Below are 19,703 nucleotides of genomic sequence, written 5' to 3'. Positions count from 1 at the left end.
CTTTAATGATGAAAGTATATATATTCATATGACATTTTTTGTCATAAATAGTGTATTAAATGCTCACATATTTAGTTAGAATCTCTACACTTATTATTGATAATCATAAATATTCTATTTTTATAAAGATGGTTGATTATTATATTACAAAAAAAAATAGTTGTTATATGGGGGGTAATTTTACAAAGAACATACTGTTATAAAGTTGGTTGTTGTTGTTATAGAGAAGTAAAATATAACATAAAAAATCAGTTCCAGAAAAACTTGGTTGTTATAAAAAGATGTTATATGCGATATCCTTATCGGTCATGATCATGTTACTGTATTTAAACTCATAGACCAAAAGATTTTTGTAGAAAGGTGTACGATTTTATGTTTTAGAATGAAAATGAATGAAACAAAAGGTTTGTTTTCCCCAGGGTATAGGAGTCAAATACATCGGTGACATTTTAGAAATAGGTGCTTAGTGCATCATCTCTGTTCCTCTCAACAAAAACGTAAAGTGGACAGCGGCATAATGAAACTCAAAATGTTCAAGGTTTTCCATTCAAAATCACTATATTTGTATGACAATACCGTATGTCCAACAAATGATAAACTTCAACACAACTTGTTTGGGGCTGAAGTGGGAGGGAGCTTGATCTCTTCCACCAAAACCTCTACAAATGAACCCCAGAAAGGTCTATCTAAATATTGATCACTACAAACTTTAGAAGCAAACTTGTGTCTTCTGTAAACAAAAGTTGAAAGAACTGCAGCACTAGAGCGAGCCCATCGCACATCGTAATAATACAGTATATTGGGTCATTGATCTTTTCTTCACAACGAGCTAACAGAAGCACGAATAGGCAAAGTGGTTCTTTTTTGAGACGTAATGAGATAAGTAGTCTGTTGAAGAAGCAGAAGAACCAGCAATATCAGCTGGAACTAGTATCTGAGTCTTTCCAGAAGCGATTCTCTTGCCAGCCACATTGGCATAAAATAGACCCGAGATGGCTGGTACAAATACATCACTCTGAGAACACATGTAAAAATTGATAACTTTCTCCAGTTCAGAATTCTCCGTGTCAAGAAATTTTGCCTTTTTGTCTATGGGCATTATGCTTTCCTGCAATTGCATTTCGAAGCAAGTTAAGATTCGAAACAAAGACTAAACACACATACACATACATCTGGACCTGTTCTCTTACTAAAAAGTGAAACATGAAATGGTAAGAATGACACAGAAGAAACTTTACCTTAGTGTATGTTCTAGGAAAGAGTTCCTTTAATGCATCAAGGCTGCTATCCCACCTAGATTGAGTAAGATATATAGTTGTATCTTTGTTGAAACCAAGTTTTCTCAAAAACATAGCTATCTCTTGTGGACCATAGCAACTTTTTGATTTAGAAGCACTGTTTCCTTGGCAACTCTTTTTCTCCAATATATCAACCCTTAGATCCACCGCGATAAACTGTCCATTTGACTTCCTACTCAAAGTTCTTAAGCGCTCCATCATAGACTCAACTACTCCATTAACTTCAGGCTGAACCTCTAGAGTTCCAAACATCCCCAAACATGCAGTTGAGTCGACATTGCTATTCTCTTTCGTTTTTTTCATGTTTACTGATGGAAAATACGTCGCTAGCCTTATGTTCCCCTTTGATCTGAAAATTGGCTCGATGTTAACAGCAATGTGTTCTTCAGTAACTCTGCTAGGAACCTTCACAACTGCTAGATTCCTTCCCGAGACTTTTGATGGCTTAGATTTAGCTACTTTTACCACCCCATCAAGGCTTTTCACAAACTGCTCAACATCATAGACGTCTTCAAATTTCCTGAAAGTCACAAATTATGAGCCCTGGATGATGTGAATACTATATCATGAATTTGTAGATATGGAAAAACTTAAAGGTAAGCTGTTCGAATATTCACAAATCTACTGTAACTTTTGCTTTTACCCCCAGAGTTTGAAAAATAACTAGAAGATAAAGTTTCTTTTGCAGTTACACTACACTAGTACACTACATGAATCTGTTAGAAAACTAAAAACTCAGTCTCCGTTTGAAACAAGCAGCACAATTACAGTAGAATAACTAGATGGTGCAATACCAGTTTAAACACTGACCTTTTATCACCAGGTTCAGTTCCCCTTATGTCTGGGAGTACAAGAGTTGCGTGCAGATATCTTGCTATTACCACTGCATCAGCAATCTGAAAATTGACACAGAGAAGAGCATACAACACTAAATTCAGCCATCGTAAACTAATTATAACTTAAAAAGTGAAGTTGAAGGCAACAAAAGCAGCAATTTCTGGTTGAATAGTAGAGGTTGAACAATATATATACCTGAGAGACGTGATATTCAGGACCATTAGTGAGCGAGAAGGTAACATATCCTTGTGATTCGTCAGCTTCCTCTGTTAGAGCAATCATATAAGAAGAGATTAAAAGAATATGCTGGAAAGAAATGAGTCTGTAGTCCCTTAAAAGATAGATCTCTCACCGAGAACTGGTTTAGTCCAACATGAGTTTAGAGATTCTCCATCCTCTTTCCAAGGCCCACCAACTAGACTTTGCTTTCTGGTACCATGAATTGATATTTCTGAATCCACCTTGGTAAAGATAAAAGGAAATCAGAATTGATCAAATGTAAATTCTTTGATAAAGTGAAAAAAGAAGATAACTTTACTTCATAATCACTCTTTCATCATTATGAAGTGCTTTTAACGGGATCTGTGAATACAAAGTGGTAAACAAGATGGAGTACAAGATTTGAAAGAAAGAGACAAATTGGTGGGATCTCGAGAAACTGGGAAGGGTATTCCAGTTAATGTCTTCCAACGGTTTAGACAAGTGAAGCTGCTGTATCTAATTGAATTTCATAAAGCAACAAAAGTAGACGGAGAAACAAACAAAGATATTTGAGGAAAAAACAGAGCAGGAGAAGAAACAAGTGTCAAGCTACAATCTGGATCACTAGAATACAATATGGAGATTTACAAACAAAATAGAACCAATTAAAGTGGCACAATGAAAATATGAAAAGATGCAGTCTTGAAGAATATAGAGCAACATTAAGGAAATGAAAATTGCAGTAATGAGAGGTGAATGGGATTACAGGAAGGGCATCAAAATGGTCCCTTTTGATCATGTCTCCAAGCATAACGAACATAGTGATAGTAAGAACACCAGCCAAGACCTGTCTCGGATCCACAGCCATCTTTAGTTCACCAGCAATGTACTGAATAGTAACTGTGGCGGTGACTGAAGAGCAAACTACTGAAGCAGTCCAAATGATAAATGATGGATTATAATATATATAGAATATGCTTTGGAGATTGGAACAAGCAGAAGCTAAAACCGGGTCAGTGATTTAGTAATACACACACTACAATGTTTACATTACTACTCACGACTAGTATTATATATTTCTGTGTACGTAGGGCCCAGACAGTGTTTAGTGTGTGTGTTGGAGTAAGTTAAAAGTGTGTCGGAGAGAGGGCGGCTCTGTCTTCTTCCACCGACACTTTTCTTATCTTCACCTAAACCCAACCTTCTTTTTTAAATTAACCATCTTTATTTTTCTTCACCTTGAATTAATAATCTTTCTTAAATTTTTAATGTAGTGTTTGAGTGATGTTTTAACCTTGCATAAGCATAAAGAGGCTTTTACATTAGAACAGAAACACTGTCTTTTTCAGCAAAATTATAGTACTAATTGTCTCACACTCATTTTTTATTTATAAGCATCAGATCCATGGGCGAATCTACCGAGTAACTTATGTGTTCACGTAAATTATAATAACTTTTGTTTAGACTATATATAGTAAGAAATTTATTAAATGCCCATAAATTATGATTTTAAACTCAATTATTATTGTACATGAGGTTAGGTAGGAATTAACTGTAAATCCGAATATGCTTCAGGTCAGATCTAAATGGATTATCAATAGTTTCAGCTGAATTCGATATTTCTAAAACGAGAAATAAATGTGTAAGTGAAAAAGTACCACTAAATTGATTATGTCAAGTTTTGATTGTGGATCTAGGGTGGGTGGAAGTATGATAGATGATTGAAATATGAGTGAATCACAAGGAAAGAAGATCCAGGTTGTAAGGACAAGTGACCCTTGGCCTCACTTCACCCTCGTGACTTACCTGACTTTGTGACTCAACTTGCCACGTGCCTTTCATCCTTTTATCCATCTCAAGTTTTATACTACTCTCTGGTTTGGTATCGAAAAGATTGAAACACGACAAACTATATAAAACCTATAATGAAGAGGAGAATGGTTTCTTTTAGATCTAATAATTGACTCCAGTCCTTAGTTTAATAGAGTATCATCTTTCCATCAATTATTGCTTTGATTCAGTTAGTTTAATAGAGTACCATCTTTCCATCAATTATTGCTTTGATTCAGTTCACTATTTCTCCTTTTAACACTTTTTTGTACTTCTAACTTCTTCTTCCTTAATTTCTCTTTTTGTTTCTTCAATACTTAATTAATACGTCTATCATCAAGGAATGTAATGGAATAGTTGAAATTTTTTCACTTTAAATCAGAAGCGTCAGGTTAGAGCTCAAGAAAAGAAAAACTTCTTGGTAGGAACTAACAGAGCGCTTTACTGTTTTAGTGAATGTACCCAAAATACGAGTTAGTAATTAATCGGATCAATGAATTCCGAACACTAGATTACCCCTTCCACCATTCTCAATGTCTATAATGTTTTGATGGTTCACACAAGACTTTACTGAAGCTGATAGATTACCTCCCTGTTTGGACAAACTTGGGCTACACAAACATGATTATTGAATAATTAAAGGCACAAGTAATAGCAGCCAATAAAAAGAGAGTCAAACAATTGGCTTTTTTTCTTTCTGGTCGTAGTATAAGAAAGGAGACCAGAGCGAGGATTCTGCCGTAATTAAAGGCAAGTGAGCAAAGTAAATTTGCCTTCCCAACCATTAATGACGACTGAAGTGGATCTGCTGCCCAATTCTTTATTCCACCTAATAGCACCAATATTCAAATATAAAACAATTTTCTATTACTTGAACTGTTTATTACCTAATACAAAATAATATTTAAGTTATATATATAATTTTTTGATAAAAGATGGTTAATCATTCGCCGCTGTAGCTTTGCCCTGACGATAATTCCATGGTACGTAGAGTAGTTACCGACTTACCGTATTGTCTATTGTTCTAGCAATTTGTTACATGCTATTCTCGGGATGTACATACAATATTTAATTAATCAAATCTATTTTGAGAAGAAGACTTGGATTGTTGTAACAGGTTACATCTTTCTTGATGTATAGTACCTCAAATTGTTCTCAACTACCTCTTCTTTGTTTTTCTTTTGGAAAAAAAATCATTTTGGTCGTTTATGAGGACTGAGACAAGTTGAATTGTTTTAACTTTAAGAGTCGTTTCGACATGAAATCATGTTTGGACATGCAATTTGAATTTCTTAAGTTGCAGTTTTTTTTTATAAACATAAAAAACCCCACAAATTGTGAAAACCATCAAAATTTTCCCAATTCTTATACAATCTTACCAAATGAGTAAATCATAGTTCATAATAAAATTAATACGCTACTAGAACGCCTTTCTAAAAAATACAACATTAATTTATCAAACTTTAGTTCAATAAAAAGGAAAATTTAACATGAATAGTAATGTAACTACTCTTTAATATAATCCTCCCACATGGCACGAACAATATATCTACCAACTTATAGTTGGTAAACATGATTAGTAAATATATCTACCAACTTATGGGTCTTTTTTTAACAAACTATAAACGTATGGGTCAAATTTTACATTTATATTTTTTGAAATCATGATTTCAAATCCCAAATCATGCCTTTTTGGATGATTTGGGATTTCAGCTCATGAGATGAAATCAGAGATGAAATCGCATGTCCAAATGTTGATTTCATCTCATGATTTCATCTCATGAGATGAAATTGCATGTCCAAACGCTTAGAGAAAGAAAATGCAACAAGTATGGAGGGCCGGAGCCTGACTCACCATTTGCAAGAATTTTTTTACTTTAGTCTGTACTCGTTATGTTTAACGTTAATTTTGATTGTACCTTATCATAATTTAATCGTTTGAATTCAAATTTGATGGCAATAAGGAAAGTTTTGGAGTATTAACTAGTGTGGAAATGTTTAGTTTTCCAATTAATTGGGCTTGGTTACGTAAAAAGAGATAGTCGCATAGCCACGTTTTAAAGCTATATAAAATGCAAAAAAAGATAAAGTTAAAGGTAGAACTAATGTGAACAATATCACATGCACTAAAATAAAGGTGGATTTGGATTTAGAAAAATGTGTATTTTCCTAGTATTAAAAGATGAAATAGCAAACGAATTATAATATTTTATTTTAAAAGAATAATGAAGGTTATAATCTCTAAAATATCTCTAAATTCACAAGTGATGTCATTTGACTCTTTTTTGTCTCAATGACTAACCTCGTTATTGAGTTTAATGAAGCTGGACTATTCCTTAAAGATTTGATGGATTTAGTATTATCGTTAACGAACACTTAAATATCTCCACAAACAATAACCTATTAGCACAAATTAAGTAATCTTGATTCTGGTCCAACATGTCTAATCGAGCCCTGATTTATAGGTTGCCGAATTTTACATGTATTGCGGAATTAAAGGAAACGTGTTCCAATTAAAACCGGTATGAGTAGTTGAGAAAAAGAAAATTTAAAACTATTAAAGAAAACAACAATGATAAACCTTTTTTTCCTTTTTCGAAAAAAGTGAGAGAGAGTGGAGAAAGTCACCAGGTATAACCTAATAAGAGAAAAGTATAACTGGTTATATTCGTAGCTCTTTATACAGTAGTAGTATTTATTTTCTCAAATAAGGTGTGTATATTATTACTACAGTATTTTCAAAGAAAAAAGAAATAAGCTCTCACAAAGTCTACCGTCTTTGACTTTTGTGAGCATTAATAGTGAGCTAAACCAAACTTGTTGATGGCCCTTGTGCTACTTCTTCTTCAGGTTCAGGTGGGGTTGTTAGTAATCCTTCCGTTGCTTCTTGGAGTGAGTTTGTTTGTTGATTAAAGTGATGAGAGCAGTATCTCATAAAAAAATGGATACAACTGGAAAGAGTAAAGCTGATTAGAACAACAGAGCAGCAAAACAAGAAGATGGCAAAGATGAGATGCGTCGCTAATTTGAAAACTTGCTGCTTGTTCAATACTTCTTTAGACCGCAGTTCACTATCACCCATGAATAATGTCCATAAGATTCCGGCAGCCATGCACGCGAACACCAGCGCTTTTATTCCTGGATGAACTTCATCACCTTCCTCTTCGTCTTCATCGCCACATGACCTCATATCACGTCTAATATTTCAGATTTATCAATCCACATAAAAACTGATCCTTCTATATAGAAAATATATATATATGCTCTTTTGACAATTCTCCTAGTTCTACTGTATGTAATCTTTGATTTATTTGACGATGGAGATCAATGCAGAGTAAAAAAGTGGAAGCCAACTATTTATCATGTATGTACATTCCTGTTTGGTCACAATATTCAAATTCTTAACTCTTAAGTCATTCTGTAGAAAGTACTATGCTTTTTCGTTTGTTTGCTCGTCTAGGTCCCTACTCTAATTAAAAGTCTATTTGGTTTCAAATCCTAATTCAAAACTCTGCTTCACACGAGAGCTACAAATTAATTACTTAAATGGACTTTAATTGCAATATCCATAGAATTTCCTTTTTTTTTTTTTTTACAAGTCTTCTAAAAGTGTGGCAATATATATATTTGTGTCTGTGAGTTTATTCGAGATTGGATGACTTCAAAGGTAGTGTCTACAAAATTCGTACATTTTATATTTACGACATCTTTTATTCAAGTTGCCCACTTTCTTGCAGATTTTTAAACGTCACCCGATAAAGAAAAAAGAAATCTATTTCTTGAATACTTTTCAAATCCTGAGACGTCATTTTCTTTAGAACAACTCTTGTGGAAAAAAGAACACAACGACAAGAACGACTGTTAATCTGTTACTTTCCTCTCTTCCAACTGAAGGAAATTTGCAGTGTTTTGTGACGACTCAGTTCTCATCCATTATTGACGGACAAAAACAACTTGAAACAAGCCTGCCTGCTTACATGTTGGTTTTCTGTGTCACTGAAGCAATGCATAAAAAGAGTCAAAACAAGACTAGCGAACCATTTTGCCAGCCTCAATAACGTTAAAAAAATAAAGGGTCAACTATAGCTGTTCCTATCTTAGAGAAATCTAGAGATTGGTGAAAGCAACCCCAGATTGTAAAGTAGCAGCCAATTGGTAAAGAAATGTACTTGCCATAAGTGCATTGGATTCTCAAGTTATGTTCTATCAAAATTATCTTTGCAACAGAATATGCTGCTCCATGTAAAAATAAGTCGTAGAAGAGCTCCATTAACCGATAACTTATGTGCTAACATACATTATTGTGTTTTGCATCAGAGATGAACATGTCCTTCCAGCACATTTACATTCCCGCTGCAATTGCAAACACTCACCAATTTACACTATCCTAACTGAGAAATTACATTGATCAGCCTCCAAAGTTCAAATCGACTTAGCGAGTCCTCGGGAAAAAGAATGGTGTCTCAAGATATTACAACTGATAATTGCATCAAAAAACTGCAGAACATCGAGATAACCATAAAAATTGCAAAGAGGTGCCAGTTTGATTCAGAGTCCTCCGTGCTCGATCTTTTTCAGTTGTTTCACCTTTTCAAACTCAGCAGAATGGAAATTCTTTTCTACTTCCCAAGCAAGTTGAGACATACAATTGAAAGATGATTTTGCCCCCTTCTCATCTGTAACTTCTCTGGGAAAAGGGATACGGGCTTCAAATACATCATTTTGAGGAGACCTGAAGCGGACATCAAAACCTAATCTATCAACCCAAAGCATCTTGGCATCGCAAACCTGCGAGTGCATCCACAGAAAAGAAAATAAATACATAAGTCATATCATATAAGGGTGAAGAAAAACCAGTTCAAAAACTAATGTACTTCAAAGCACACAATAAACTTGGAAAGTAAAACACATTTCTTGACCTGGAGCACGAGTCAAATGTATAAACAATTGAGCATTCTACCAGACCATTAGGTCATGGATAATATTGTAAATCTACCACTGTAGACTTGGAGAGCTTTTATTTGGTCAAAATGGAACATGGAGAAAATGACCAAATCATACCTATCAAACTAGATAGAGAGTGAGACAATGATCAAACAAAACTGTTGAGCCAGGTAAATGCACATTATCAACTGCTAATGTGAACCCAGGGCCATCAAAATGCCACTGCGAGTCCTATTTCATAACCCAAAGCCTAAGCTCTGAAGTTTGATCATGTATGACTACTGATTAGGTTTACCAAAAGTTCTTTGTATATCACTTTTGGAAACTCTTATCTTTCTTTATCTTGCCAATGATGGCCTATGTGCCCCCTACGTCAACATTATTTTCTGGACCATTGGTTCCTTAAATTCCATTGTCCCAAAAATGCTGTCCTATTTTTTTTATCAGCTATTCCAAAATTCTTAAGGACAACGTAAAATATCTTCTTATTCTATTCAATAAAACTGTCCTATAATCTGTTCTTCTCTTAACAGAAAAAATCAAAAGTATGGTTGCGGGTATTTCCAACAAACATTGAATTACTCAACATTTTTTTGCAATAACCAAGAAATATGTTGTTTCCAACTTCAAAACTTGGTGGATACTGGGTTTGTCTCTCTACCCTTCTCCATTTAAATACCAGACTTGGTTTACAAGTGGACTCGAACTCATGACCTGTGTGTGCTACACATCCCGCATTGTACTACCTTTGCTTTGGAATGCCCAGGGGTAGTTTTCAACTCTTCTTGTAATAAGTATGTTAAGTATAAGTGGACAAATGGTCCAGAGAGTATTTATCAAGTACTATGACTTTCTTTCTTTCCTTCTTACAAAGTACAGGTCCTCTAAAAGCAAATAGTCCTCTCAGCATCCAAACATCCCAAGCAAGTTTTTTTTTTTTTTTTTTTTTTGAAACTGAAAAAATATTAAGCAAGTAAAATAAAGTATTTTAATAGGTATTAAAGACTAATTTAAGGTAAAACTGTTGTAAAGAAGAAAAGAGAATTTTGACAATGTGCCAATGAAGAAAAGAAGCATCAAAGGAAGTTGCATTCAAGAGAGTGTAGTTTCCACTATGTCACATCAGCAACATGAATTACGAATCAGATGATGAATAGAAAAGTATACAATTTTGTAATCAATGTGCAACTCACATGTTCTAGAAGTGGCGAATAACTCTTATAGTTTCCACGAAAACCACTTAGCAAATACTATAACAAAAAATTGACAACCTTGATATATACTTGAAATTATGACATCTTATATGCATATGACAAAGTAAAATATTTTTCAAGTGAATATATTCAGAAAACTCAAACAGGATTAGGTCTGTTCTAGACTAGGTCTGTTATGTATTTTATTTCAGGAAAAAAATGAGAAAAGGATACCTAAGGATATGGAATCAAAGATGCTTTGAAAACAAATGCAGCTCCGTCCAGAACATGAAGATGAAGTGCTTAGTTTTGTTTTATTTTTGGTGTAAACATTAACATATGGAAGATCATGAACCATTTGTAGATGTTATAGGAACCTTGTGAACCAAAGGAATAGGAGGCTGATCTATAGCCTTTTGTAATTACTTTCGACTGCATTAAGTTGGTGCAGGTTTTTTCTGGATATATATAACAGTTGTTACCTTCTCAAAAAAAAAATCTAAGGATGTGGAAGTCAGAATATAATATAGGTAAACATTGTCAATAGTTCTCCTCTATTTTTAATGGGTTTGTTGTTATTTACTCTTTAACCAAACTAACACTTCCTGGCAAGTTTTCCATAAAATCTTATCCTCATGAAATAAAAGACACTACTTGAAGCAGAAAAATTGTATATCTAGACCTATTATACTAAAATACGGAACTAAAGTGATAAAGAAAGACTAAATTGGGAGTAAGAGAAAGTCATAATGTTTTGTTCATTACAAACCTGGAAATCCAAATCTACATAGATGTTGCAAAACCGTAAGATGTCTTCCCTATTGTTAGTATTTATCTCGCCAATCATTCTTTCTGCAAAGTCTCGAAGAGGATCAGGGTTCGCGGACTTGTAGTCTGAAGAAGTAACCCAAATTCCAGCCTGCAAGTAGTATATATCTCATAAAATTATATTAATGTAGCTGCAATCAGGAATCAACATGAACTACTATTCAGGGCAAAAGAATAAACTTGAATGGCTGCTTGGTATGGATCGTAATTTTTTTATCATATTTAAATAGATTTTCTTAGATAACCAATTTAAACTAAATTGTTCTGTTCAAATGATAAGTAGAGTTATTAGAACAAGATAAAACTTTGTTTTTACATACACTAAACAAACTTGGTTTTAATATGGAGATTAAATAAGGTGAAGCAATCCCTACCAAAGAGGCCAAAACAAAGCTATGAGTGGTCCAACGGAAATCAATGAGATAAACCAAAATAGACTAACAAACCTCTGCAAAATCTTCAATTTGAAGTACCCGTTCCACAGAAAGCAAAAATAAGCGGTCCTCGTCTACTTCATGCCCAAATCTTTTTTCCCAAACTGAATGAAGCTTCTAAAACAAGAAACTTTAGTGTCATCAATAGAGAATTCAGATTATCATTGAAGACCAAAACTTGGTAAAATTCATCATAAATTAAGTGCCAGAACATATGACATCGTTGAAATTGGTCAAAAAAAGAAGTGCAACCCATCACGCATGGTTACTACTGTCAACAGCACACAATTTGTTGAAAAATAGTGAATAGCATGCTCGGAGATAAATGTATCAGATTACCTATGAATATGTTATTGTGTATTTATTTCTTCTTACATGACATCACTTTTTTCTACACTAGCAAAGCATTGCAGAAGAGAACAGTCGTCCTTGCAAGAATGAATAGGTGATACCCTCTTTGAACAACTTCTAGTAAAATACAGTAGATTATTAAATCAATTCGCTCACTAAAATCCTACATTTCCTCACCCTAAGGTGGGCGTAGACAAATTTCCGTCTTTTCGCAGTCAGCTGCAGAAAACTGTACTGCATACTTATAACTCCCTCTTTGAAACCAAATGACAATAACACATACCAAAAGACATCCTTATTAGTTCAAAAGGTACTGCTGAATTTAACCTTGCTGGAAACCCGAGAGTCAGTCCTAATGCTTAGTCAAACTTGGCCCATATATGCATCCATCCAATTCTAAGACAATTGTAATATGCAATTAGATAGATAAGTATACCATAGCTTTATAGGTTCCACAATGACCTTGAGCATAGATCAAATGAAAAAAACACCGATATAAATTGGATAATCCTTATCTCACCTTCAAATCTTCTGGCTTTTCAAGTATTCCCTGTATCGTGCACTGTGGAGTCCGCAACCCATATTGCTCTAACTGATATAAATTTCAAAACTTTCCATCATTAAAAAAATCAAGTTTGAAACTTTCTAACACACATATGCATAAAAAAGGTTTAAATTACAGACCTGAACAAGGAAACTAGACTTGCAATTAACAGCGAATTTCGAAGTGGAGTCATTCAAAAAGAGAAGAGGAGTTCCATTAGGGTCAACAGTGAAACGAACACCAATGCCTAAAGGCCAACCATCTTGAGTAGGCGTGGATAAAGTGCCAACTGAAGATAATTCCATAATTGTCCTGGAAACCTCAGCTGGAAATGGTTTGCCATTGTTGGTAATTTCAGATTGAATTGGCTCAGAAACAACGGAAACTGCACATCTAACTGAAAATCTTGGACATGGGTTTGTTTTGGGGAAGGTGAATTGAGCTCGTTTATTCCAGGGTTTATTGAAAGGTAATGCAGTTTTAGAGGGAAGAGTTGAAGTTGGAAGATGGGTCGTCATTCAATTTTTTGCTCCAACAAACAACAAATGGAATTTCTCAAAGGATTGGGCGTACGTTCACGAGAAATGAGGAGAAAGTTGAAGCTATCCTTTTATCAGTTCAGAATATATTTTTTCGTAACACAGAAATTTCGATCAACAACTGGTCACAGTTTAAAATTTGATGTATAATGGCCTCCTTTTTCTATCTTTGCGTACTTAAATGGCACGCATCTCCAATTCACACGTTACTCTTACTCCACATAAATTTTGTTTTTTTTCTATTTTTCATAGGGGTATATACATGATTCAAAGTCGATTATAGTGATCAACTACATTACTTTCAGAAAATTATATTTAATGTAATTTTTTCGAATTGAAGAAAATATTTAGAGAAGATAATGATGAAATAGGTTTAGAAGTACTATTAGATGACTTACTTTTACGATCAAAAAACGTAATATATCAAATTTCATTATTAGAGTTTAGATTTAAATGCAATTTATTTAGGTCGCGGATTCGTAAAAAATTTTACCAACACCCTCAAATGTTAAAGAACTTGCAACTTATATCTCACTATAAAAAAATCATCAAGTAACTAAAAAGAAGGTCGACATTTTCATTTTTTTTTTCCTACTACTATAATGTTATATAAACTATTAATATATTGCCAATATCAACTTCGTATTTAACTGAGTGACGAGGATGCATGTACGTTAATTTTAATATTTCATGGGTTTTTGAGTGTGTTAGTAGAATTTATAGAAAAAATTTAAGAACTCCAGTTACTGAAAATTGAAAAGAAAAGGTCATGGACCAAATTGAAAAAGAATCGTAATGTCATTCCTAACTTATTTGATACGTATAAGACTTTGCAGTAAAAACCAATTTTAACTAGCGTGGAATTGAGACATTACTATATTATATAAGAGCAAATGTGAGGACTTTTGTAGTCCTCACAATAATTTCTCAATTTTTTAAAAACTTTTTAATTAATTACTTTTATGTCCTAATCTAATTTAATTAAGTCTATTTTTTTATTTTTTGTTTTTAAAGTCTACTTTTCAAAAGTTATCGAACCTGGGGACTTTTGTAGTCCTCACAATAATTTTCAAATTTTTAAAAACTTTTTAATTAATTACTTTTCGGTCCTAATCTTATTTGTTTAAGTCAATTTTTTTATTTTTTGTTTTTAAAGTCTACTTTTCAAAAGCTATCGAACCTCCTACCTCATTTTTCACGTTCTTTGATTTTCTGATTGGTGCTCGATATCCGCATTTGAGCCCAATTAATCCAGATAATTCGCACTGTATCGCGCCTATTCGGGGGGAGCGCTTCCTCCAAAGATTTTTTTCCATATCCATGTTCGAACCCCTAATCCCTAATTAAGAGAGGAGCAGCTTCATCCGCTGCACAAGTTAAATTATGTATTTGTCTTAAAAGTTCATTAACTATGTATAGATTATTTATTTAGAACTAAATAACTTCAGAAAATTAGGATACATAAGTTATAATGTCAAATTCTGGCTCCAAATTTGATTTGAATTAAATAATTTCATCAAAATGGAAGTTAAAATATTAAAGGAGTGGAATGAAAATTTTGTTTTCCTATAACTACCCACTTATGGGACTACAATGGGTATATGGTTGTTGTTGTTGTTGTTGTACACTTGTACTAACACAAATTATATTTCTTTAGTTAAAATATCTACTTTTATATCTTGAGTTTGGGCTCGGGCTTAGCACGGGCCTCACATAACTAGCAGTAATAATACCTAAGAACATTAATTATTAACTAGGTCACTAATATTTTGCACAATAAATTACAGATGCCTCTAAAAGTAGCTTATGATTTTAATTGTAGAAGATTTCCAATACGTCGTTAGCTATTTAACTATTTTTTTTATTCAACTTACACCTTCAGAAGTTATGATTAGCAACTTTACCAATTTGAAGATTAATTTTTTTTATATTGACCATATATTGTTTGGGATATTTATCTTTTAGGTATTCTCATAGTTGATATTTTAGGTAGCGGTGTGCAAAAGTCGATTTAACGGATAAACCAAAACCAATAAAAATTTTATTGATTTATCGATATCGGGTTATCGAGTTAACGATTTGTAAACGGTTTTGTAAAAGTTTTTATTGGGTTATCGGTTCGGTTTCTGGATTTAAGAATTTAGTTAATGGTTAAATCTATTTCTAAATTACTTACCGCAGACACGCTTATTCTCTCAAAGTCTCAATTCTCATACAAAACTAGGGCTTACCACAAACACGCTTATTCTCTCAAAATCTCAATTCTCACACGAAACTCGGGCTTACCACAAACACGCTTATTCTCTCAAAATCTCAATTCTCACACGAAACTCAGGCTTGCGATGCATCTTTATCTCTGCACCTTTCCTTCACTTCTCAAATGAACAAATGGGTTGGCCTTGTTTATGAACTCTGAACTGACCTTGTTTTGTTTTTGAAAAATTGCTACGCATTTTATAGTTTTTGTCTTGTAATTTGTGTAGACTTTATGCATGAAGGCAATGTATCTATGAAAAACAAGAGAAAACAAAAAAACTAGCGGAACATTTTCTTATTGGTTAAACCGAACCTTTAAGGACCAAAAACCGATAACAAATATCTTATCGGTTTGGTTTTGGTTTAGCATATTTACAAATCGAGAACTGATAAATCGAACCGGTAATTCACAAAACTGAACCGACAGATAAGCACCCCTAATTTTAGGATAGTAGTATTTTGATTCTTTAGCTATTGATAAATTTGATTTTGATTTTGATTCTTGAGATATTTGATGATGTACATTTAATTTTCAGTTAATCGAAATGTATGTTTTTAGTCCCTATAGTATATGTATAGATTTGGCCAATTCTTTTATAATTATATTTTCGCCAAATATGAATTAAAAATACAAACTCAACATAACACACGGGTAACTAAGTGTGGGACTATTAACGGTAGATTTGCGAATATTCACAGGCAAAGTGATCAAAAGTGCACATTTCAATTATTTGAAAGTTAAATGTGCATATTCATATATAAGAGTGTTCATGGTCCGATTTGGGTCGATTCTGGTCAATTTAGTCGACTTACAATCCGTTAATGGTATCTTTCTCTTTTTTTTTTTTTTTTTTTTTCATTATTTTTCAATTTACAATCCATTATTACTCTTTTATTGCGGTGGCTATAATTTTCTTGAATTATGAAGACAATGTGTTAAAGATCTAAGCTTTGAATAAGTACTTTGAAGGTTATTTTAGTAACATCAACAATTACTCGAATACAATAGGGGTTAACTATACTGAACACCTCGTACTATAACTTAGTTACCAATTGAACCCCTCTATTTTAAAGTTGACTTATATGATGACAATCCTGCACATACACCCCCTATAAAAAAAGTGGGTCAATTTTGTAGGATTTTCATAGTCAGGGGATGTGAGTGTTTAATTTTAAGATAGAGGGAGTGTATGTATAACTGAGTAATTCTACAAGGGGTGTTTGAGTAGTTAAGCCAATATAATAACAGAAGTTAGCAAGAGAAGAATCGAAGAAAGGTTGAAGCAGAGAAATGGCGTCGAATGCAGCTGCCCCCTTTTGGAGATCGGCAGGGATGACTTACATCACTTACTCAAACCTATGTGCCAACCTCGTCAGGAACTGCCTTAAGGAGCCCTACAAATCCGAAGTTCTGTCTCGGGAAAAGGTCCACTACACCATCAGCAAATGGGCTGATGGCAAGCCTCAGAAACCCAGTAAGCAATCCCGATTTAAGATACTTATTACTGATTTGATTGCTTTCATACAGCTATAGATCTTTTTGTTTTATTGTTTCAAATGAGCTGATTAGTGATGGGTGTTCCTTTTCTTTAGTGTCTTTACAATGAATTAAGGCAAATTTGTTATTTGGGGGTTTCTACAGTAATTGATAAGTTGGTGGTCTATAAATCTAGGGTTTGTGTTCGTGCTGGAGATTGCAATTCTAGATTCTATGATATGTGTGATTATTGTTTTATCTTTGCCTTTCTATGCCTCCCCTTGATTGGTTAAATTTGCCTGATTGTAGTGTTTTGGGTTCTTACATGAATGTTAAAGGACATTCAGTTTTGTTACCCTTTAACATGTCCTTCCTAGAGTTAGCTTTTCCTAATGCACCCAAGGGTGTGGCCTATTGGTCAATGAAGTGGGTTGAGAAATGTGAGGTCTGTTCAGCGAAAATACTAGGTGATTTTTGTCCCATTTGTCCAAGCTGGTGAGAAGTAGCAGGTACCTATGGTATTAGTCGATGTGCGTGCAAGCTGGCCGGGACACCATGGTATAAAAAAAGTGTTAGCTATTCCCGATATCAAAACTTATAATTAGGATTAGGACACTGATTTCCTTGCTGAGTGAATTTTCCACCAACTTTTACAGTGGGAAGTTGGAATATGACAAGGATTTTGAGTATTGTTAAGTTTACTTCAAACATTTTAATATAATTATTGGGTTTTTTGGTTTCTTCCCTCTTGTCGTAATTATATGTCTCCAAGGGTCCTTCGTGCCATTGTTTTCTAATATTGTGTGGTATTTGGTTTCTTTCCTCTTTACCGCATAGCTTATGTTGGATTTGACAATTATATGTCCTCAAGACATAATTCCTTCTTGCCATTGATGTCTAATTTGTAGATTAGATTGGTGGTCTCTGAAATTAGAGATTTTACATCCTCAGTTGTCAGAACACATGTCATGTTACCTGAGGTCTTATATTGCCAGAATTTTTAACACTACAACAGCAACAATTACGCCTCAGTCCCAAACAAGTTAGGGTCAACTCTTGTTTTGCTGATAGAGGATTAACCAAATGCTTAAACTTAACCTTTTTGTTCCGTATCCACTCCAGTTCATGTCTTGACCAATTTCTGAAAAATATGTAGTGTGTTTATTTTTTCATGTTTATATGTTACCTTTAAAAACTATTACTTATAATTATTTTATGGTTTGGTTGAGTATAAACTTAGGGGCATATGATAATATTAGAAGTGGGGATGGGGAGTGGAGATGGTGCATTGGTGATATATTGGGGTATTCAAAGATTGATAATAATGTTTGTCATGTTTACCATACAGTGTCTTCTTTTATTTAAAACTGACATATGTACATATTGAGCGAAAGAGAACTTAATAGAGGATGGAGTGGAGGATCAGAATGGTGAGACAATGTGCTCTATTGATTGATATTAGCGTGTGACTGTAATCTAAATATATGTTATAGACATGCTCACATGCATGCATCTTCTCTTTAATTGGGTTTGGCTTCTAGTTGCTGAAACTAATAAATGATTGGATCTATAAAAATTTGGAATTCAGCTTGTTGTGTGACCTTTCTTTAATTAAAGAGTATAGTCTTATCGATAAGACTGTGTTCACGTGTTGATGTGGTAGTTGGATTTAAGAAGTAAGGAGGCTACTACTTGAAGATCGATACTAATTTCAAAAAAGCTTGATACAATAAGGCAGAAGAGAAAAGTCGTGTGATTGTGCCATATGTTCAATATATTTCTTGCTTTAGTGCGGTTACTGACAGGATTAAAGTTCATACTTCTACATGCTTGTTGTGTGTTCCTTTTGTTTTGTCAGATACTATTTTTGTTTTGGTGGGTGTGGAGGATGGGCTTGACTAGTCTATACATTTGTTATATGCTTTAATTGTCTAATTGGCTTGACAATCAGTAGTTTTTTTTCTTACTGACAAACGTTTCTGCTGATCTTTTCCACAGCCATCCGTTCAGACACTCCGGAAGATTGAAAATAAGGTTGAATCTCAGGCATTGTTTCTTCTCGAGTGTCTTTGTACTGCATTGGCACTAGACAGAATGCATGTCTGCTGGAGGTTGATTTGGGACATTTTATCTTTCAATAATATAGCCAATAGACTTTGATCTTTTTCTGTTGGATGCAGATGATATAATTTTTCTCTTGTTTATGTTGAATCTTATTGTTTTGAAATCCAAGTGAGTTTATGATCACAAGTTTGCAATAATGCCTAAGCAGCGTTAAGGAGAGCCTAGTCCTTGGACAATAGCTCCAAAGAAAGCAGAGAGTCAGCTAAAGCGAGTTGAATTTTTGTTAGTCTGATACTATAATAAGCAGCAATAATTAAACATGGGGAATGAATTACAAGACGAATGTCAACGAAGTCGTCCCAACGGGAAGACAACTAATATCGGCTTGCTTTAATTGGATACCAAGCCATATCATTGTCTTTCTCGGAAACAGCCATCCTACCTTGGTAGGAGTAAGGTCTGCGTACACTCTACCCTCCCCAGACTCCACGTTGTGGGATTTCACTGGGTTGTTGTTGTTGTATCATTGTCTTTCTCTTAAACTAAATTAATGAGTGTTTTGACAGGCTCGTTCCATCTCGATTTTGTCTTATCATTCCAACAGTTTTAACTTTTGGCAATCTTGGCTTTTAACCATTCTTTTCTTTTCCTTCTCTATTATTTTACGAGAGGGTGTTGGATTTATGAGTGCTTGCCTTGGGAGATGAAGATAAAAACTCAACTAAGCAACTGGTAAGTGGTTCAATTGGTGAATGCTGTCGAACTAAGAGAACGAGTACACGTAAAACAAAAACAAAACAAGAGAATCCAATGCTAGCTCTATAAGCAATCTTGTTTTGGTTTAGTTATTTGAGAAACCCAGATAATGCAAAAATAATGTTTAAGGGTGAAAAGACTAGTTCCTTTT

The 19,703-nt window shown here is 34.0% G+C and overlaps 3 protein-coding genes across 5 annotated transcripts; 1 reads left to right on the top strand and 2 right to left on the bottom strand.

Annotated features, from left to right (window-relative positions):
* Window positions 1–518: 518 nt before the first annotated feature.
* Window positions 519–4,289, bottom strand: LOC132633587 (protein MANNAN SYNTHESIS-RELATED 1). Of its 2 annotated transcripts, XM_060350100.1 has the most exons (7): window positions 4,143–4,289; window positions 3,103–3,183; window positions 2,488–2,596; window positions 2,331–2,401; window positions 2,109–2,194; window positions 1,239–1,818; window positions 519–1,108 (listed from the first exon to the last, which is right to left on the bottom strand). In XM_060350100.1, exons 1-7 carry the CDS (start codon window positions 4,188–4,190, stop codon window positions 830–832), a joined length of 1,254 nt encoding a protein of 417 aa, XP_060206083.1. In that variant the 5' UTR covers window positions 4,191–4,289; the 3' UTR covers window positions 519–829. The 2 variants fall into 2 exon arrangements, with proteins under 2 accessions (XP_060206083.1, XP_060206084.1); XM_060350101.1 differs by lacking the exon at window positions 4,143–4,289 and having other exon boundaries at window positions 3,103–3,581.
* A 4,120-nt stretch (window positions 4,290–8,409) lies between these two features.
* LOC132633586 (glutamyl-tRNA reductase-binding protein, chloroplastic) lies at window positions 8,410–13,150 on the bottom strand. 2 transcript variants are annotated; one of them, XM_060350099.1, is made up of 5 exons: window positions 12,601–13,150; window positions 12,437–12,508; window positions 11,578–11,679; window positions 11,073–11,222; window positions 8,410–8,954 (listed from the first exon to the last, which is right to left on the bottom strand). In XM_060350099.1, exons 1-5 carry the CDS (start codon window positions 12,976–12,978, stop codon window positions 8,715–8,717), a joined length of 942 nt encoding a protein of 313 aa, XP_060206082.1. In that variant the 5' UTR covers window positions 12,979–13,150; the 3' UTR covers window positions 8,410–8,714. The 2 variants fall into 2 exon arrangements, with proteins under 2 accessions (XP_060206082.1, XP_060206081.1); XM_060350098.1 differs by having other exon boundaries at window positions 11,578–11,682; window positions 12,601–13,148.
* Window positions 13,151–16,492: 3,342 nt separating this feature from the next.
* LOC132633585 (ATP synthase subunit epsilon, mitochondrial) lies at window positions 16,493–18,982 on the top strand. Its single transcript, XM_060350097.1, has 2 exons — window positions 16,493–16,730; window positions 18,731–18,982. The coding sequence occupies exons 1-2, from the start codon at window positions 16,547–16,549 to the stop codon at window positions 18,757–18,759; spliced, it is 213 nt and encodes a 70-aa protein (XP_060206080.1). The 5' UTR covers window positions 16,493–16,546; the 3' UTR covers window positions 18,760–18,982.
* Window positions 18,983–19,703: the final 721 nt, after the last annotated feature.

This window comes from Lycium barbarum, chromosome 3 (genome assembly GCF_019175385.1).
Source record: "Lycium barbarum isolate Lr01 chromosome 3, ASM1917538v2, whole genome shotgun sequence".
NCBI lineage: Eukaryota > Viridiplantae > Streptophyta > Magnoliopsida > Solanales > Solanaceae > Lycium > Lycium barbarum.
The sequence above is the reverse complement of the archived record's forward strand: the minus strand, read 5'-3'. Positions and strand labels throughout refer to the sequence as shown.